This window comes from Phasianus colchicus, chromosome 6 (assembly GCF_987193195.1).
Source record: "Phasianus colchicus chromosome 6, bPhaCol1.hap1.1, whole genome shotgun sequence".
Classification (NCBI taxonomy): Eukaryota; Metazoa; Chordata; class Aves; order Galliformes; family Phasianidae; genus Phasianus; species Phasianus colchicus.
In genome coordinates this window covers 9,945,529-9,968,000 of record NC_143441.1, presented here as the reverse complement: position 1 = coordinate 9,968,000, position 22,472 = coordinate 9,945,529, and the positions used below count along the sequence as shown (strand labels likewise).

The following is a 22,472-nucleotide window of genomic DNA, read 5'->3' as shown; positions in this document are numbered from 1 at the left end:
CTGACTGATGTATTCTTGCCTTTACACGTATTTGCTCTCAGCTGTTACAGAATCTTCTCTACAAAGACAAACTGATGCAGGTACAGCAGAAAGACCAATAAATCAGAAAGCATTGGATGCTGCTTCCTAAGACAGTTTACAGCAATATTCACAAGAAACAACTGGAATTTTCACTTGGGACTAGAGAGGCCATTGGCCATCCCATATAATTTCAGAAGAAGTTGAAAACTGTAGAAAAGCTACAGTTGCTGTACAATTTGAAAGAATTTCATTCAGAAAATATTTGGCCCAATAAAACCAATGTGATCTCAAACACTCATCTAGTTGAGCTTTAATTAATTCACTAAAATTACCAGCATGACACAAAACACCACTTGGAATCTATTTTACATCTCCAACTATTTTTATGGGGTGATGCATTGTAACACCATTATTAAGGAAGGATCATCTCTCTTCATTTAAATGTTGCTATCAATTCTTCATTTTCTTTTAACCCTTTACAAACACCTTCATAAAAATAAAATGTGGCCAGTTTGAGATCTTTGATAGCAAAACCTTGAGGACAAACTGAATTTTGGTCAACTTAGACATACAGAATGTATCCCATGCTAACTACATTTTGCTTCAAATGCAAACATAGAAATGTTCTCAGGGCAAATGCTGAATGCAAAATCCTTCTCTCACTCACTGGCTACTCAGAACTGTGATAAAAGTTGGGACACAGACTCGAATACAAACTGCAATCAATTTATTTCACAGACTGAAGATCACAATTCTGTTTTGAGCAGAAGTATCATGATTAAGATTATCAGTGGTGTAACTACGACTAGACATTCTTTAAATTATTAAAAAGGCTCTCGAGGCACTTTGCCTCTTTGTTATCTCTAGTATGGTATTTCTGAAAAGATACAACATCACAAAATCTTTTAGGAAAAAGATTCTCAGAATTTTCATTGTTTCAGTTCTTGTGTTGAAGCAGGTAAGGTAATAACAAATGAACACAGCTGCTCTTACCTATTACATCAGGACAAACTCCACTCTCCAATCTATGCTTCTTGTATAAATTCTTCAGGACTTTGGCACTTCCAAAACACTTGAAGCGGCTCTTCACATTATTATAGTACCAGTCCAGAGACTGGGTCCTTAGGAGCCTAAAACAAAAAGTAAACAACATATTTGGAATTATTCCACAACAAACAAAAACAGTTAACTATTTTCTTACATTGAAAGGGATCACTGCTCCTATTTGGGGGAAAACACTGGAGCAGTCTACTCTGGGAACCTGAAAGCAGTAAAGAGCAGTATGCAGACAACCCTTCTTGGCAATGCACTCACAACTGCAGTTTGGTGTTACTTCCAACAATAAGCACCACTGACATCAATAATCCATCTTACTGGATTTGTCCCCAGAGCTCACAGACTTTTAGAAAGCCACAAGAAAAGCTCTGTATCTTTTTCTACTGGGCAGAGAGTTCTCAGTTCACATCTCTTCCTTCAGTAGTTAGTGATGGAGCATCTATGCCACATCCCCATCCAACACTATCACAGATTTCTATGGGAAAAACCACAGCAGACCCATATATTTCCTATAGAAGGAGGGATGCATCTTAAGGTCCCCCTATAAAATAGCTGATGTACCCAAAGGCATGCAGGAAGGAGAAATAGTTTGAGCCAGTGAACATGAACTTACAATGCATGTTCTCTTCCCTGTTTGAGTCCATTTGTTCTTTTGTATATTGCCATAGTAGTTCATTTTTAGTTAATTTACTGCACTTACAAGTGCAGGAAGCAAGATATTTTGGTATGACATGAAAACATCTTGTATAAAACAGTATTTAGTACAGGCTGCAAAGGTAATTTCCCCTTTGCACTAATTACTATAATAGAGGTCTTAACTTAAAAGGCTTGTGGAGCTCATTACATAATTAAGCAGAGATTATTCCCAACACAAAGATTTTAGAAAACAAAAGACTAAGGTTAGCATCCAGGGCCAATATGTGATCCCCTACCAAAATAATGCTAGCAGTGCTGAACTCTCACCACTTCCAGACTTGAAGAAATTTAGATGGTTTAATTCCATTTATTAAATCTGGAGCACTAGATGAAAACCAAACCAAAACACAACCTCACTGTAACCATAAGATTTTGCTTCAGAGACTCTGGATTTTTCTTTATAAAGAGAGAAGCACATGAAAATCCAACATGCACCATTTCACAAGGAAATACTCTCTCACCCTTAGCCACACTGACAGTGTAGATCGTACTGAGCACTGACCCTTGAGAGATGCTCGACAGTGACCCAGTATGCTGAGCAGGAGGCTTCAGCCAAGTGCTTCCAATCAGCCGCTGGATTTTTTGAGGAGTACCTGATTCATGTAAAGCAGAACATCATGGTCTAGTCTACTCCTCTGTCACCACTGGAAAGTGTCTAATAGCAAATACCATCAGTGGGAAATTTAAAATGATAAAGCATGCTGTATTCAAGCTGTGAAGTCTTAAAGTTGCACTACTTGCTCAAACGATGGCAACAACTGAAGAAAATGCACAAATGGAACAGAAGCATGTTTTTTCCTTATGCAATTAGATGTAGGAGAGGTGTTTACAGATAATGTAAAAACATCAGACCTTTACAATCCATCCACACAGTCATATCCCAAGGGGATAAATTAGCTCCACCAGTCCCATTTCTACAAATACCATTTGCATCTGACAAGGAGTAAGCTCAATTTTTTTTTTCTGAAAGACGTCTTTACAAACTGAGCAACTTCAAGATCTGATGAAACATGAGTGGCTGGTGGCTGAGCAGGAGCAGTGGGAAGCATGCTCAGGTCTGCCTGTGACACAGAAGATTTCTGAATTCCTGCAATAGTGCCACCAAGGAATCAGTGCTGATGCCTGACCAGGTCCTGAGCAGGACTTGGCAGCTGGCACAACTATGAATCTGTGAACGAAGGCTACTTTCTCTCCAAAACCCACAGTTCTTTGGTGCTTTGAGATCCTACCTTCTCAGTGGGCAGGAACTGTTAGCTTTCATGGAAACTGTACCCTAAGAAAGCATAAGATTTCAGTCAATAGCACGTAGTATGATCAGTATGATGGAGAAAACTAAGTCTGCACGACTGGGTTGGAAGATGTTTGGCAGAAGACATTTGCCAGAAAGGATGTTCTTTTACCCCACTTTTACCATCTTTTTCTGGGTCTGATCAAAACAGCTTTCATAATAGCAGAAAGCTAACACTGTTTTCTTAATGAGTTGAGACAGTGCTTTGTAACGGGCACAATTCTAGAGACAAGCTATTTATTTACAACGATAACATTTTCAGTATGTGAACTCTGGGAGAGTGATGATAGACTTCAGACAATGAAAGAAGAGGTGCTGCTCTCTTTACACCAGCTAATCTGCCAGAAAAACAAGGGCTGGGATTTTTTTGTTTAAACTTTCCATTTCTGCAGGATTAACACTTTGTGAGTAATCTAATCAACTCATCCTTCTCTCGTATGTGCTGAAAAGCAACCAACAACTCCAAATCTACACTTCAGTCCTGCATATATTTTATAGGAGATTACAATGATTCTTGTAAAGCTTTCCAGCCTCCTAACTTTCAAATAAGTCACAATGGGCCTGCCTGCTGATTCCTCCTGGGGAGAAAGGATTTGGAGAGGAGAGCAATTCTCCTTATAGATACTAAAATAAAAGGCCCATTCAGAGGATAAACAGCATTTGCTCCTTATTTCAAAATTCTTTAATGCTGACCTACATTTTAAAGCTGTATACTGCAAAGGCAGTTCCATGATGCCGGAATAATGAAAGACTATGCCACTGCTAACATTAAATTGTAAAAATGAAATGCTTCTCTTATTATCTCTAATAAAATGTGCACAAGTTCTCTCCATAAAATGAAAGTTCACACTTACAGGATGCTAGTTGTATTCATCTTATGATATTTTATTTATCTTTATTTCTGTGCCATAAAGACTGTTCTGTCTGACTGCCACGTCTATTTCTAAGTAGCCATAAATTTTAAGGACATCATTTGTATTATATAATATTGCCATGGTACTGAGTTATATTTTGACATGCTTTTGACACAGGGGAATACTGTAATTTTACAATTCTGCCTTACTAGAAAGTGTGAAGCTAAGAAGACACCTGTGCTTTAATAACAGAAAAACCTGAGTATTATAAATCCCCAGCCCTTCTTTTGGTGGAACTCATGCAAAGTCTTTACAAGCAGGAATCTTTACATGTTTCTTCTCACTTCCACCACCCAACCACTCAATTTTTAGGCTTCTCATGAGGAAAAGTGGAACACCAGCTGTGCTGGGGAGTGGGGACATGAACCATCTCTCTCATTATTAGTGATGATCACAGGAAAATTACGTGAAAGACTGCACTCATGCTGCAAGTATTCACTGCTCAACACAGAGGACGCTGTTGGTAACTGATTTACTCCTTCACTTTCGGAAGAAAAAAAATCAAACGTAGGTTGATTCTAGGTTAAAGAACTGAACTTCACGTTCTTTCCCTTTTGGATGGACCATTATTGTAGTACACACAAACACTGTACATATGAATATCCTTCCAATGCTCAGTTCCCTGAAAATTGGCTTAAAATAAGAAATTGAATATGCTCAGCCTCTTAAAGCTTGAAACTTTAATTTCTAAACATCAAACTTTGGCCAAGCTTGTGTCACTCCAAAGATGGGTTTTGTATTTGTCCACATTCACTGGATGTGAAAAGGAGCTTGTTCACACCTCAAGAATGACACCTACTAAACACTGGGCCCCAAGTGCTGCTCTTAAGTCACTTTTTAGCCAAGCTTGAAGTTGAAATTTCATTTCTTCTTAATGGCATTCTACATGAACACTTCCCACTAGACCAGGATGCCCAAAGCCCCTTCCATCCAGGCCTGGAGTGCTTCAAGAGATGAGGCATCCACAGCTTCTCTGGGCAGTCTGTTACAGTGTCTTATCTCTCTCACAGAGAATAATTTCTTCCTTCCATCCAGCCTAAATACACTCTTTTTATAGTTTAAAACCACTGCCCCTTGTCCTGTCACTACAGGTAAAAAGTATTTCCTTGTCTTTTCTCAAAAGCAATAACATAATCCCAGAGCTCTCTCTTTTCTAGGCTGAACAACTCCAACTCCCTCTATCTGTTCTCATAGCAGAGATGTTTCAGATGAGGCATTGATGCCTGTGCAGAGACATAGGGCTGCATCCAGGTGACACTGCAATACAAAAAAGCTCTGCCCCTTGACCTGCACAGGTATTACACAGGAATGGTTAAAGCAGTGCAAAACAAATGCCATTCTGGAAAAAGGCCAGAAAAATTCAAAGAACAGCAGAGGAGAGATCACCTGAAATCAAAGCATCTGTCCAGGAACGAAAACTGTCCAACACAGGGAGAACAGTGCAATTCTCTCTGTCCTGTGCCAACTGCAGTGAATTCAGGACAGTGATCTGCAGTCCACAGAATATTAATTCAGTGAGCTGTTCCTAGTGTTAGTTCAACCATCTGATCTGTGGTTAAAATAACCACAAGGTCACTGGATTGAATTCAGTACATAAATTTCAGGAGTAAAATATCTGGGTTTTTTTGTAAACATGCATGGAGAAGGTACAGCTGTTTCTCTCTTAAGAAAATAAGATTTCAACCATGTATTATTAACAAAAAGAAGAAAAAAGAAAAGATGAGATGCAAGTTTGTAACCCCTTTAAAAAGCAAAGTAACATTCCACAGAGATGACATCTAGACTCCAGGTAGATATTCGTGTACATCTGTTAACATTCATTACCTGGATCGGTTTAAACATCAGCCATATGTGGTGACAATAACATTGTTAGTATGGAAGAGTTTGCTCAGTGGCACACTTTGACCTCCCAGAGCTCCTGAGTTCAGCTGAAGCCAAGTCCTTGCAACTAAGGAGGCTGGATGTAAGCAGAGCACACCTGTGACCTTGGCTGTGCACCTCTGCTGTTTCCTGTGACCCAGTCAGAACATTTGTATTTTCACATTCTCCTGAGAAATGCCAAACCTGACACACCACCTTTGCTTCAGATTTATATCCTTTCACCATTTACACCTCCCATGCTGCCATCTCCCATGATTTAACCTCACCCAAGACTAAATGGGTGAGGTTAAATCATCCATCACCACATCCTCTTTTCTTTTTGGCAGCCAGTTGCATATTTAACTCACTCTGCCTATGAAACTGTTTGGATCCTCTCTGAGTTTTAGTCTTTCAATTCCTTTTTCCCAGAACTAAAGAGGCTACCTGCAAAAAGACAGCCTTCTTTTTAGATTTCTGCAAAGGATAAAATTTGAGCAAGTGGTGGCTGTACATAGGTCAGGCTCACTGTTTTTTGCACATCATTTAAACTTAATCCTCTCATATGAAAGCAAACAGGCTGAAAAAAAAAATGTTTGGGCTTAACTTGGGCATGAAGTTTATGGTTTATGACGGAACGTTGTGAGTGTGAGTTTGATGAGGACCATTTTCAGGTCTGTTCTCCACAGGCAGCCTTTTGAAGCAGGTGAGGAGAAGACTGAGGCAATGCTGGATATAACTGGAGATAGGATTCAGTAGGAAAACACACCTAAGAGATTAGAACACATCAGCTTTAAATGGGATATCTTGCCCTGAAAGGTTGTATGTCAGGAACACCTGACTTACAAATGAACATACTGGTATATATTGGTATATATTAGCACGACCTGCTGCCCCCATGAAGCACACTGTGTTTTAGGGTAACAGAAGTAAAAATCTACAGCAGTTATACATGTCAAATTTTAAGAAGAAAAGGGTTCTCAAACCCAGTGCTCCACTGTAATTTTGCTGACAGTAAACATGGAGTTGAAACATGGAGTCAGTGGCAGTTAAAGCATTGACCTATGTAGGTCCTGACCTCTCTTCAGGCATCTATCAGCAGTGAAAGATGTAAGAGGCCAAGTCCAATATTGCTCCTGACAGTGTCTCAGCACGAGCTAATAAGCCTTTGCCACAGCAGCATGTCTGTGTGGATGTTTGCCATGTCTAACAGCCATTAGTGAATATTCTTTGCCCACTTTTGCTTTGTAAAGGAAGCATCATTGACTGACATTTATTCAGAGCTGACCTCTGCACCTACAAGTTCAGAAGGCTGCATTGCATGGAGCTTGCAGACTGTTTGCAGCACCAGCTCTGGTTGTTTTAAGCCATGAAACAAATGAGATCACATTTCTGTTGCCCCCCTGAAATGATAATGTCTACCAGAAGATAAACAGCTGTACTAATGACTCCCCCATCCTTACACTGGTGTTCTTCTACCCTAATATTGAAAGGTTTTCCTAACATTTAAGCCACATCTTCCTTGTTTCTATCTAAATAAGATAACTTACGATGCTTGTTCTTCTCATTCATGAAGGCTAAAGAATCCTGTTTCCCCATACATCCTATTTTCTAGCCACCTGATTGCTCCTATTTTTTTTTAATTTTCCAGAAATCCTCCAGCTCCAAGTGGCCTTTATCTCTGTTTAAACACAAATCACAGAACTGGTCATTTGAGGCCTTAGCTGTACATCCTCCTTTAAGAAAGCCAAATCTAAGCGTCAGAATACAACTTGCCACAGTGCAGCCCCTCCAGATGAGATGAGATGGCAACCAACAGATATGCCTTGGTGATACTGAATCTGGGTGGTGCGATGCTGTGAATCATTCATCTACTGAAGTCTAGCTGAGACTTGCAGCTTTGAAACTGCCATCTTTCCAGAAAGTCCTGTCAAAGTCCAAGGCGTTTTCACTCTACCTTTTTTTCAAATAGATAATCATAGATGATGCTTTCAGAAACGACGTTTAGGGTACATCTCCTCACTAGCTGTCACCTGCACTAAAACGTCACTTGCTTGGCTGCCCTACTGTCTTATCAACAAGCAAACAGCTCTTTGGGATAAGAGAACCATGACGCCTGCTGTTGCCAAGAAGGCTTATGGTCACACCTATATTGATTCCCTCCATGGGCATAAAAAACCCGTCTCTCTTCATTTTACTGCTACTCTCACATCTATATTGATGTGTAAGGAGCTCTAAATGTTACTGCAGTGTCTGTAAATTATTAAGTGGCAAAAAATGGCTTGCAATCCTCCTCGCAGCGGCATAAATGGAGCCAAAGAACTCGCCACCCTCGCTTCTCAGCCTTTCCAGGTGTTTCCTTCAATGTCTGAAAACCATCCCACCACCACACTGCCAAATGTTTTCCTTTTAAGTTTTTTATTAGAGGGCTTATCTTTACACAGAGAATTTATGAAAATTAAATAAGTGGCCACTGGATACTTGAAACTAAATTGAGACAAGTCCAAATCCAAATGCTTATGTGAAGCTGGAAAGCACTGATATTTTGGTTTCAAAATGCTTCAACACTTTTATATTTATGTATAGTCTAAAGGATTTATTTTCATATAAAATAATAAAAATACAAATAAAAACATCATAAGACAAAACACTCCCTCATAAGCAAAAGAAGAGATTTCACTTTATCTGAATCCATTTTCCCCTAGAAACTTCATTTTGTGTGAAATATTGTATGTTTTTTCCTACCTTAACTTGCAGCAAAATACATTTCAGTATCTCAATATTTTTCAAAGGGAAGAAATTTCATATCCTGATCATCTTGTACTGGATGTTTTTTAAGGTAAATGATAGGAATTAATCAATACCGCATCAGTAGCAAATTCATGACACAGGCACACAACACGCTAAACCAAAATTCAAGCAAACTTGAATCAAAGCAAGTTATTACAGCCATGCTGAACACAGATATGCTGTCTTTTCCCATCACATTTGTTTCTACTTGTTATAAACATCAATGTAATGTTTACTTTGGATTTCCAAGATAAAATTCACACTGACAGTACCTCAAAATAACACACCCTGCTGTACTTAAGAAACAAGAGCTACAGATATGCATAAGTTCTCAACTGGACAAGCATCCTTTTCCTTCTCTGCTGTCACAGCAAACATTATGAATTTATCCTTTGTTCTTATCCACTGAAGTGAAGGAAAATTCAAACAAAAAACTCATATGCATATACTTCAGAATGCAGAGAGATACATCAAAACAGTCTCAGAAAAAATCTGGTCATTGAACTGTGCATTTATGTTAATGAAATGAAAGCATTTTCAGTCAAAATATAACTGAACATTAATGGCTATGAACAAATGCAGCATTCACTGACATGAGAAATGTTTTCCATTACCACAGCAGATACCAAAGGAAACAACAGAACATAAAGCAAGTTTGATTAGTTATTCAAATTACCTAAGTGAAGGATTTTCTTTCTGCAAACTTCATTTTTAGTCCACAGATTCTTAAAAAAGAGCAGAACAACAACAACAAAAGCGAGGTCGATGCAGCATAAATATTTTCACAAAAGAGATACAAACTCCACTCCATCAGAAAAAAATACCAGAGGATAAACCATGCAAATTAATTCTGTAATCCTGATTAGAAAAATACGCAGGGCTTTTAATATAGAGCTCAAGAATACCAAAAAGACAACAATCCTCTGCGTTAAGGTCTGTTTCTGTTCTTGTGTCAGGAGAAAGCTGTGAACAAACTGCTGTGAAACGCTGCCAGGATGAGAAAAGTCATTGCCAGGTGAAATCAAAGAGGAAGGTGGGCTCATTTCAAGATTATTTAAAGAAAGAAATTAAAAAACAGGAAAAAAAGAATTAAAATAAACTCAAAATAGGTAAAACTTTGGTGGGGAGCAAAGAGGTGAGGTTTCAGGTCCCATCTTTCGCAGTGGTTATCTCACCCACAAGCCCAAGTCGTGCTAAGCCAGGCTGTACCGTCATCTTCTGGGAATTAAGTGCAGTGACTCTACCACCCCCTTCCTGAGATTACATGTATTTGTAGCTTTTCAACTCTACAAGCCACCGCACGGCTTAAGAAACACGCTGTTCAGCTGAATGCACTGCTTCATTACAGATACAGCAGTATATGTAACTTATTACATACTCGACAGAAGTAGAACATTTCCAGACCCCAATCTACCTAAGTCCTGAGCTGGAAGATGTAAGGGAAGCATTTTCCTGCCGCCCACTTGGCCAGAGCAATGAGGAGGAATGAGATGCAGCCATGCTGCGCTCCCTTGGTGCAGATGGATACCCAGCACAGTCCAAGCAACAAGATTTCCTTGAATTACAGTGGAAAATGGGTTCGAATGTGAAGAAGTCAGCTCAGCCAACACCTGCACCACAGCAGCTCTTCCCCACGTGGACCACGGGCACGTCAGCACTGAGGTGAATGCTGAGCAATGGCACTGCCACTGCTGCACATCAGTGAGCAGCCTGAGCACACTGTGTGTACCTTACCCTGCTCTGTCTGCTTCTCTGTTTTGTGCTGCTTGTCAGTGGAGCTCTCTGATTAAGCCTTAAAACCACACATAGGATGCTTTAAAAAAAAACAAAACAAAACAAAACAAAAAAAATCTTTTTTCAAACAAACTCAGAAGTCACCATATTTGAAATGCATGTTTTTCCCTGGTGTAGTTTACCCCGACACACAGGGAATATTTTTAGTTGTAAGCTTTATTGTGCAAGCTGCCAGGCAGTCTGACAAAAGCTAAATTCCAGCTTACAGCTGAAAACCGTAGAAAAATTCCAAAGCCTTTACAAATTATACAAATGAGACTTTAATCCCAGCTGGCCTCAGTAATGGGGGCTCTACATCTGGGCACACACACAAATGTACTTTTCATATGGATTTTCAGCTATTTGAATAATGAAAAATGGAAAAAAGGAAACCCTCTGTTTTTGTGTGCGCACGTGTGTGTAAATACTTGTAATGCATTAGTAAAAAACAAACAGTACTATAAGCACAGATTAGTGAGAGATAATGTCAGAGAAATACAGCTGTTTCTGAAAAACAGCCCAGCTCACAGCTCTTGGATAAGACTGATCTACTGCCCAGAGCATCAGAAAGCTTCAAGGCCAATTAATCTTCCCATCCTCTCCAGGGCCAGCTATTCTCATATATCACTGTTTCCAAATGTGCTGCTTAGGTCCTAACCAGAAGTCCTCAGTGTACATACAAGGCTGTACAGAGTGGACATCTTTATATAAAATGCTACTCTGGTCTCACCTGATAATGGCAGAGAAGGCCTCACAGAAGTAACAGAAGACATCTCTACACAGGCCCTCTCTCCTGTGTGTGATGGCCGTGGGGAGAGTCGTGGCCAACAGGAGCTACTTGCTATTCCCAAGACACCACCTACTCACACTTCTCAACAAAGGGAAGAGAACATAGGTCTCATCCCAAGTAGAATTTGTCTCATAAATGCCCTCAGGAACAGAGTTTGAATTTTGGGTGGTCACGTATGGAGCCAGGAGTTGGAATCAAGGATCCTCATGGGTCTCATCCAACTTGGGATAGTCTATGATTCTAAGGTGGGGAAGCAATCCCCAGTGCTGGCTGTTAGTTGGCTGATGGGCCCTAGTGGCTCAGGGACAAAGGGCCCTCTGTGCATTTAAGGCAGGAGTCTCACACAAATAAATTACATCATTTCTCTCTGACACACACAGAACTTCTGTCAAAAAGCTGTTGAGGAACCCTCAAGCAGTAAGAGAAAGTGTCTTGCAATTCTTTTTTCTTCATTCCTTTTTTTTTTTTTTTCCTTTTTCCTTAGGAAGACGTGAAGGTGGGATAAATGTTTCGTTTGCATTACTGAGATAAATTTGGTGAGTATTGGAGCAGGCAGGCAGTAGAAGGTGGTACATTAGGGATGTTTTCAGTGTATGTGCTGCTCCATTAATGTACTGACATTCTTTTAAGAGATGAGAATAAGAGAAATCACCAGCCCCTGTCCAGCAAATTCTGGAAATATAGGAAAAAGCCAAGTACATTAAATGCTAAAACATCCTTACACAGCCTATTCCATTCTTTACCTGCCCTGTTAGAAAGACAGGGCAGGTACTAAAGTAGATTCTATTACATAAAGATTCATGGGAAAATAATTTAATGACCAATTTTTAAGGATGGTGATATGAACATGCAAATGGACGTTCATCCAAATGATGCACAGCTTTGCAGCAAATTCCTGCAGAGACATCTCTCAACTTTCTCCTGTCCCACTGTCCAGGAGAGCTCCACACAGGTCACACAACCAGGACAAGACATGAGGTAAACGTATGCACACAGGATCCTGGGACACACACATTGCAGAGGGACACGGGTAGTGTTTTCCTGGATAGTGTTGCTTTACTGGGCAACCCTGGCAGATCAATGATTTGCATCTTGGCCAAGGATTGTGCTGCAATAGAAGGAGAACTCTGCAACTGCAAAGAGCACTGCGCTGGTGGGACTGCACTGAGATGGGAGATTGCAATGCACTAGATAGGATAGGTCTGAAAAAGCTGGAGGATACCAGTGTCTTACAAGAGACCAAATTATTTGACAATAAACATTACGGCTGACAGACTACTGCACTTTGTTTTCACCCAAGGCAAAAGACAGCCTGCCTTTAAAATGATGGCAAACAAACAAATGACTAGTTGCTCAGGACATGACAAAAGGAGAGTGGAAATCAGAAGACTCAGGGATATAGAGAAGTGCTACCCAAGGCCAGAAACTTCAGCCTATCTCCTCATAGGCATGTTTTAAAAATAGTACAAACATTTCGACTAACACAAATTCCACATTGCAGAAAAAGTAGAAAATGATTTTGGACCTAGAAAAACATTCGAAGTCAAATATATATATATATGGAACACAGAATAGTTCAGTGTTCAATACAGAGTAGTCTGCGTAATGAAAAGTGGAATGACAAAAATGATTACATCTTCTAGCTATTAAAAGGAAGATATATGTTGGCTACTTGAATGTTTACCCTCACTGTGTTTTCTTTTAGTTATGATGAACTTTCATAGAAGAATACATTCTTATTTTCTTCAGTTCATTTCTGAAAAAGAGTACCCCAGGGGTAGAAATACGGGGGAAGCAGGAAAAGCAAACAAAACCCTGAAAAAAAAACCCTGACTTAAACTGCAAGATGAAAAAAATTAATTCTTCTTCTCTCCCTGCTCTCAAAAGAAAGATGCTGTACCAATAGAAAGCATTAGGAATATCTATTTACTTTCAGCATAGGAAGGAAAATGATGAAAGAGTCTACTTTCAAGGACATTTGACTCCTAGAATGAATCATATCTCGAGTAACGACAGGTTGGTACTACTGTTTTAAAATATTTGGATTTTATATGTCTAATCCACCTACTATATCAGTCAAATAAGCTTCACACATTGCAATAGGATTATTTACTGAGTATAACTAAAATAAAACCGCATGCAGTGAGCAGAAAAGATTTTTCAGAAAAATGACTAGAAACAGAGTTAAAAGCAAGAACTTCTTTTGTAGTCACAGAAGGATTTTTCAGACCAGAACCAACTACCAGATTCTGCGATACAATCTATTATCTACATCCTAATCTTTCAACAAATTAATTTCTTACAGGATCAAAAGCCACAATTCTACAGTTGGTGAAGACGCTAATGAAATTTTTTACATATATTCTACTTCACGCTTCATTTTTCTTTACAGTTTCATCCCTCTTCATGATCAGTAAGTATGGAGTGTGTATCAGGGTTATTTAAAACTTATTAACTCACTGGCAATAAAGCAATTCTGTGAAAGCATTTAAGATCACTGAAAGAAAGCTGACTAAAGTCTCAGTAAGTAAATAAAATAAATGGCTAAGCATCCTTTAAATCCATTTTACAGGTGAAAAACTGAGGCACTGAAAGACTTGCTTCCAGTTACTTAGGAAACATAGCATGTTGAGAAAGGAATTCAGATAGCCCGACTCTAAAGCTGGTGTTTTTGACTCAAGCTGACCCCTCTTCTGTCTGAGGCATAAACGTTTTTGTAAAAGCTCTGTTTTCTTATCTGCAATTTGTTCAGATTAAATATTTTATACGAAACACTTGTGCTGAAGAGAAAAGGAAACCAACACTCTCTAAATCTCTAAGCTTGAAGAACGTTGAGCGAGATCAAAGGGTCGAGTAAGCCAGCGTGACAACGCGTGCAATCTTCTTCCAAATCCAGTAGACAAGCAGCACATCTGAACTTGGAAACAGCCTGTAGCCAAGGATTTTGCCGATTATTTAGTGAAGATATACGGCAAGAATTATAAATGGCTGAATACGTAACGACAGACACAAACTTGAAGAGTGTTCAGCTGCATTAAATCTATTTAGCACTATTTCTATTACAACAGCTACACTGCTTCGCTCAGAAACTTATCAGACAAATAAGACATTGCCATTTCACAGCCAAAGATCCACAAATACATACCATGCACCTCCGCCAGCTCCTGCTGTACAAATCCCTTTGTGCAAGTCTGCACTCCCTGCAGCCCAAACACTGGCTGGCTTTATTTTCAGAAGGTTCTGAATGGCACAGAAACCTACATGCTCGCACCAATGGGCTTCTTCACAGTTTCTCATGTTCCCTCATTGAGAAAAGACCATAACTGCTCAAAAGCCCAACCATCAACAGAGCAAAGCTTTTCAGAAATATTTTTGCAGAGGTCATAAAAAATGCCCTGCATTCACAAAGACATCACAGCAGCAAGGCTCAGGTCTGCTTAGCTGAATGCTTTTTATTTGATTCCCTTTATAAACAACATAACCACTAGTAAGTTTAGGCTTACTGAAATCTCCACAAAGTAGAAGGCTGCAGGAGAAAAGGGAATTGCTTCCTCACCCAACATCATTCTATGATACAGTGTCTCCTCTGAATCCACCCATAGCATGCTTTTTAGGGTAAAAGCAGATTTGCTTTGTTGCTAGCAGAAAATAAATGCACAGATTTCTGCATACTCTTGAAAGCCAAATGCATCCTCCCCTAAAGCAGTAAAAACATACCTGGAAAATTAACATCAGGGCTCTGATTTAACCTTCATACATGCAGATTCAATGCATATCAGTTAATGCAAGTCACTGGCATATACACGAGGATACGAGAACAGCAAGGCCATAGCAAAAAGGATGGCTCAGATACTGTCGTATCAGGCCATGTATTACAGAGTGTTAATGGAATATCAATCTTCATTCTAATATCCACCTATTTCCATGCTACAAGACATAGGGAAGGACACTACAGCCACACAGCACACACTGCACAGCACTTCAGGATTGTAACGGGTCTGTGTAGGCTGCTTCAGAGCTACAGAAGTCTTGCATTCAAGGCACTCACGTTTGTAAAGCCAAACAAAATACTGCAGCCATTATCACAACGCTTCAGCTGGGTGATAGCAAAATTATTCATCACTCAAGGGGTGCACTTACTGCTTACTTAGCACAATAATGAAATTTATTTGGGAGAGGAACATGTTTCTTCATGGGGAAGCTCACTGCTGTTAGCCAAACCTCTGATACCAAGGGAGCAGTATGTTGTTGCCTTTGGGACTGAGTCACTTCAGGAGGAGGAAATGGAGAATGAGGAGAATACTGAAAGCTTTTTTCAACATTAAGTCTTCAAAAACATCACAGCCCAATTTGTACAGGTGCCAGCCACTCCTTTTGGCAGAATGCATAATGTCTTGTATTCTACAGCCAATTTGTTGACTCTAATTAGCAATTTGTGAATAGAATAAGAGCAAAAGAGGAATAAAAAATTGAGAGCATAGTACCAGTGTCTGTAGCAGGACACACACTCTTTCATTATTACTTTTCTAAATATATCTGAATGGTGACTGCATCCAGTTCTTTCTTCAGAAATAGCCATGAGTGCAAGCAGCTCCATATTACACCTGATTCTGGATGAACAAATGTTTGCTTTCCTTTCCATGTAAAGGTCCTAAGGGAACTCCAACATACAGCCTAGCAGGTAAAATTAGGTGTCAACTAACACTTTTGTATTAATTCAATTTTCTTCTTATCTCTTATGCTCTACGTTCCAATTTAACAGCAGCAATCTGGAAACCTGGATGTCTCCAAACATGTCGGTCCCCAAAAGCACTGAAAGAATGCTATGAAGCATAAACGAGCTATTCAACATGGCTAAAAAAGCCACACTGAGTTGAAGTTCACCATGCTGCAGAGCACTTGGTCTGCTCCTCTTCAAAAACTTACACTCTACCATCTTCAGCTTTTTCTCTAGTAATAAGTGAAACTTGTAAGTGTCAGCACACCAAATAACTGTAAAATCCCCAAGATTTTTGTACAGTCACTATGTTCTCTCACATGAACCACCAAATTTTGCAATATATTCTCTGATATGAATCACCAAAGAGTTTACGACAAAAAAAAAAAAACAAAAAACTCACAATCCCACAGATTTTGACAGATCAGTTTTTCAATGCAAAACAAACAAATAATAACAATGCAAGAGAAAACTATGACAACCAAGCAAAGAAAAGACAAGAAGTACCTGTATTTATTTCTTTTCTGCACACTTGAGCCTCTTTCAGAGATCCCTAGACTAAATGTCCCAGTAGTTGATGTAAGCTTTTCTGAAGTTTGATCTCTTGTGCCCAATTTTTCCTATTTGGAGAGATTAATTTTCCCAACAGTCATAACATGGATTAGTTCACCACCTCCGAACTCTTTCAGATACTTTTGAAGGGCATTTTGTAACTCCATTCCCTTTACAGATAATGGAGCTGTGGGGTGGCAACCCCAAAAGTGTGAATCAATGCACCTAAGAGAGATGGGTAAAGCACTTCAGTCTAAATATAAATCTTGAAAGAGTCTCAGATCATCTTTCCCATGGTTAGCACCAATATCTCCACCTTGAAGTCCCTGAAGCCTCCCTCCTGCTGTCTTCCCTGTCTAATGCAGTGCCTACTCTCACACAAGCAAAACCAGAACATCACTCCCTGCTTTCACTACTGCCTTCCCTCTTTTCTTAAAAAGTCATGGTTTTTGTTATTGGTAAAGGCAGCTGTTACCACAGCTTTGGTTGCTGGCTGAGTACAGAGCATTTCAGTGGCACAGGTGGCTATGAGACACTTACCCACCCCGTTGCAGCAAGTTTTTGCCATTTCTTTCTCAACAAAAACGAATGTATCTTAAACAGCGCCCTTCAAAAGAAACAGGGAGGAATAATAAGCTGAAAATTTGCAATGGCTTTGATGAGAATTGCTATTAAAATGTTACTTGCAGCCATGAGCATTCACACAATACTAACAAACACGTTAAACACCATAAAGAACACACAAGTAATAGGAAGTTTAATTATATTCTTTATAGTAAATGTTCGAGTTTTTACTTTGAAAATGTACATTCCTAGTGAGAAATGTCATTTGATTTGGAAACACTAGCTCAGGACAGTTAGGCATGAATATCTGGCTGCTGAGCAATTAGTGTCTCTTTCAGGAAGAAAGCTTTCCCAAGGGGCATGGTATTTATATCATAACATTCAAATTTATATGATCACAGTAAGATTAGATACAGAACACTCACAGATCTGGAGCAATTAAAGAGACTATACAATCACCTCATGAAGTTTCTCTCTTCTCTCCATCCTCTCCTAATAAACCTGTTAGGGCAGGAGTGGTCCAAGTTAACACTTCAGCCATCACAGGCCGGTGTATCTGCTGGGTGCACTTCTGGGGCCAGCTCACAGATTTTTGGCATGCCCAGGAGGTGACAGGCAGTGGCTGGCTGCCAGCAAGCAAGCATCCATCAGATGATTTGTTTCATTGGACAGCCTGCTAATTTTGGCCCTCAACTCTAGGTTGGCCAGAGTGTGGTACTACTCCCAGTAAAGCTGCTAGCCAGAGATTATTCATCTTGGTCTTATGCTGGGGGCAGGACAGGAGACACAAGGCAGTGCTGGAGGTAGAAGCGCAGAATACAACCCAAACTGGCTTGCTTTCACTTGTTGTTCACCTCTGCTCTATATTTAGGGTGAACCAAATCTGTACTTTTTACTATTTGTCAGTGTAACCACAAGCTACTGCAGTGTAGTAGAGCAAAAGGAGTACTGCAAAAGGACTACTACAAGCAACCCTTTCCCTGAGGAGAAAACAGTGTCACTAACAATCACTTAAGAGTTGTGAGATTTTACATGCCTTTATGTGTCTCTTTTAAAAGCTCTGCTGCTATGTGAAAACTAGCTTTGTTTTGGAAATAACAAAGAAAATGGGTTTACTGAACAAAAGAGACACAACCTAAAAGTCTGACTCGAAAGATGAAAGGAAAAAAGAACAAATCTGTGAACAACCAGCACTATCTTCTGCGACTTTTGGGATTTCCTTGCATGACCAAGCTGTGTTCTTTAATGTTTCCACATGACCTCGTTCTAGCCATGACATCTCACATGGCCTCACTGATGACAAGGTATTCCTGTAAAAATGCAATGCTTTGTCTCAACAGAAAGTGTCAAGAAGGGTAGGGAGAGTGGTCTGTGTTACCTGTGCTCCACTTCTTCCCCAGTTCCCTCACTATCATTGCTCCAATCCTTTTGTATTCCAACTCAGAGAGGAGTGTGCAAAAATCCCAAATCCTTCCTCAAAACAAAATCCCTATTTGATGTCTTATTTCTCTGCTTCACTCCCACTCTGCCAATTTCACATCAACACTTTATCCCACCAGCACCTTAAGCCTAGCAAACCCTAGTATAATTAAATGCCGCCTCTCAACTTGGCTTCAGCAGCTGAATTTTCTGCATCTGCCTGACTCTAGCTTTACATTTACTGATACAACCCTTAGACATTAAATTTCAAAGCAAAATTAAAAATTCAAAGATTACCTGATTCCAGAAAGTTTTCTCTGCTTACTCAAGAACCTACTTAAACTTTTCCACTTAAGATCTTGGACAGCAGTTTCTTGCTTACACTCAGTTTGCTGGTGTGAGAATTAGCCGAGGGTGACCAAGGAAACCAGCTGCTCGCTGTCCCTGCAAGACCTACTCATGTGCTGGCTGGACCAGATTGCCCTCCAGTGTCAGCATGGTGCTAGTGATCTTCAGAAATACAGCCACAACCACCCTCACCTAATGCAAGTAGCAAAGAACAAAATAGGTTTTATATAAATGCAGTCCAACGGCATTTGAAGTTAAAATGGTCAGGAAAGCTGGGAGAGTAAAAGCAAAAACCTCTTCCTCATTCTTTATAGAGAGGTTGACTGACTGCACTTGCTGAACTACTGATTCTGTCAACTATAAAATGTTCAAAACGTCAGACAACCTGAGGTTTGCGTGGATGAAGGTATTTCAAAAGGTTTGAGGCAAATTATGTAGGATGAGCATCTTTGCAGAGGGCTTTATGTAGACGTACCTATGAATACTTGAGGAAGAGAACTACCGCATTTCAGTTCAGTTCAATGAGAGGTCAGAGACAAATCACAGAGACATAGGTTAATGATTGCCCCAATTTGTTAAATGACATTTCCACGCTTTATGTCAAAGTTCAGCCTGACAGTTCAGCATAGCATTCGGACCATTATTATTTCATGATATTTGATGAGAAGCGGTTTGTAGCAGCAGCTTCTGAAATTAATTCCTAAATTCTTAGCTGACTCATTTGTATAATTTGTCAGGCACCTGTGGTTTCACTAGTCATTAACAGATAAACTCGAGGCACAGCGCCTGGGCTTTAACACGTAAACAGGGATTCTTGCTCCTATGCAGGTCCAAGGAAGGTTAATGAGTCATAAATATACAGAACGTAAGACTAAAGATGTTCTGTGTTACAGACAGACCTCTGACCCAGACACCGAGACTGCAAGTGCATGTAATGGATAGTATTAAAGGGGTTTATGCTAAACATGTGCTTTAGAATTAAGAAGTGTGATCACAAGATTGCACCCACCTACATATTGCATATTTGAATTAGCCTTAGAATGCTTTTTCAGATCCTTCAGAGTATCAAAGACAGGGAAAAAGAAGAATTAATCAAAATGTGATGAGGAGCACGATTAAGAACTTAATGTTACCTAATCTTCCTTTTCACCACTTACAAGATTTTCATGCAATCAGAATGTAAGAGTTTGCCAATTTACAGAATTTATAAATGCAAAAACGAAATACTGAACTGGACGTCTGCACGGTCAAAAACACTTTGAAAGCATTTGTTCTGAAGATGCTTCTTGCAACAGGTGTAAATGTCTGCTGCAGCAGATACAAGGCATTCTGAAGGAAAAAAACCACAAAAACCTGTAAAAAAAATCACATTCTTAAAGTATTCTGATTAAAATATATAATTAATGTCAAATTGCTTATCACACTGTCAATCTGTTTATGCTTTGCTACTCACAAACCCTGCTAACTGAAGTAGAAGGTAAGTTTTATTTTGGATGCATCTGGCTCCTAGAGTCCTGAGGATGTATGCTCCAAATGAGCAGGTACTTCATTAGAAAGTTGAACAGAATGTCCAGATGAAGAAATGCTGCAGTAAATAAAGTTATATGTAAGTTTAACCTCTTTATTCTGCATTGACATTTTTGCTAGCAGTTTCACTATTTTAGATTTCTCTCAGCATTGTGCTCAGGACTGGATTCCTAGAACTGCACAACATTCTCCTCCCTGAGCACCTGTAAGAAGATACTGCTGTAGGTGTGAAATTCACTTCTTGGGCCTTACTGGAGACCTTGATGAAAAATAACACAGACAAAACTGTGGTGTAAGGAGAAAAAATGACCACCCAATCACAAACTCCAAAGACTGTCAGTAACCAAGTCCCAGGGAGGGACTTTTTCCAGATAACATGTTAAAATCTATGCTGATGTGGCACTCAGAACTACTCAGAAAGGCACTTAGACCTGCACAGGAGTTATCATGGCTATCAGTAATTCAGTAATTTGGCAATTCAGAAATAAGGGTGATAACAATTCTTAGCTTTAGGTACAAGAAGATCTAATGAATTCTTTATCATTTAGCACACCATCTTCTCTGTACTGTTAAAAAGACCCATTTACAAAGTCTCCACTAGCAGTAACACTGATTTTCAACTTACAAACACACTGGAACATTTAAGATGACTTTTCTGTTTCAAACGAAATTGCCTTTATATCAAATCAACAATGCTTGTTCTTGCTGTCTCAGGTGCCCCACTTCTCCCTTTCAGCCTCAGACTAGCCTGTTCCTTTCTTTTATTCCCTTTCTTACAGCCACTAGATCTGAGCTCCCCAAAGACCTCACTGGCTGCATTAGGAATCAACTCGTGTGTACAGACCCTGTGCCACAGCCAGAGTGTGTTATTCCAGATATAAAAGCAGATTGCTTAGATTGTCCAGCAAGCCTGTTGCTGTACTTCTTATAAATTGGTACTCAGAGCGGACTGTGGTTTCCTACGAAATTAGCAACATTGGCAAGGTGGGAAATCCACCCTGGCAAAGCTAATCTCACCTCAGTTTCTTATATTAGCCTGCACGAGCATCTTTGTTCTAACACTGCTAATGTAATAGGTTTGTAAGCACGTGGTCATGGACTGAAAGGGACATGGAGTCATTCATCACACACATCCATACATCTTGGCCAAATAGGACAACACGTCTCCAGCAGCAGGTCACTCAGAAAATAGAAACCCAGGTTCCCCTGACCTCTTCTTCCATCCATTAGCTGGTCATTTGGCATTTGCCAAAAAAAGTGAAGAAGCAGAGAGGTGTGGTGCTTGTGCATGACCCTCTGGTTGTAGACACAGCACTGCCTCTGTGGGAGCCCGGCCAAGTCATGCAGCAGCTCTGTAACATCGCTGGCGTAATAGGGGAAGGAGGGGGCAGATGAGCAAATCCACTAAAAATGAGTCAGATGGAGTCTTTATCAAATGACTCAGAGTAACAAGTGAATAACAGGGATTATGAAAGTACAGGCTCTGTTGTGTGAGGCCATTCATATGACTCGTGTTCCCCAGTGACGCAAGAAGCAAATGAACCTAGGACTATTGACAGTATACGATTCCTATCTCACTGCCTGCAATACAATTTAGAAGATACTTCCACAGACAGGCTGAGCCAGAGATAAAAAAGTGACAGAAGACAGCTGGGAAAAAGAGAGAAAGAGATTAAGTTGAGGTTTTTTTCCACTTTTCTCCCCAGGCACATGGAAACAAAACTGATTGCTAAATGCTTATCAAACAGGGTTCATTCTTCAGTTGTACTGCTTATTCCTCTGGAGAATCAAAGGAGTTTTCTGCATGGCTGGAAGGCTCTCTGGAAGCCTCCAAGCATTACATGCCACCATGGAGCATCTTTCTCCACCAGATGTGCTCTGGCATGAGCTGCAACTGAAAGTGAGGCTGGTACCTTCCTCAGATCCCAAGGTAACTACACAAAACACAAGAAGGAAGGGCGGTATGACATCCCTCACCTAGTCTCTATATCAGGAAACAGTAACTGTGAGAATGCCCAAGGCTTTTATGACACTGTTTGACTTGCAGATCTGGAAGCATGTTACACAAGTACCCAAAATCTTATCTATGTTTTACAGGAGGGATAAAAGAGAGGTAAGCACAGAAAGGAGTGCTTCTAAGGTAGTTAAAATCTCTTCGGC

At 39.9% G+C, this 22,472-nt stretch overlaps 1 protein-coding gene across 6 annotated transcripts in view; it reads right to left on the bottom strand.

Moving 5' to 3' along the window:
- The window catches only part of MYRIP (myosin VIIA and Rab interacting protein), a 202,347-nt gene that overhangs the window by 44,993 nt on the left and 134,882 nt on the right, over nt 1–22,472 (bottom strand). For all 6 annotated transcript variants that reach the window (XM_090142402.1, XM_090142405.1, XM_090142404.1 and 3 more), the window contains one exon: nt 1,015–1,151. In XM_090142402.1, coding sequence (XP_089998528.1) covers nt 1,015–1,151 — 137 coding nt within the window. The remainder of the gene's footprint in view (nt 1–1,014; nt 1,152–22,472) is intronic.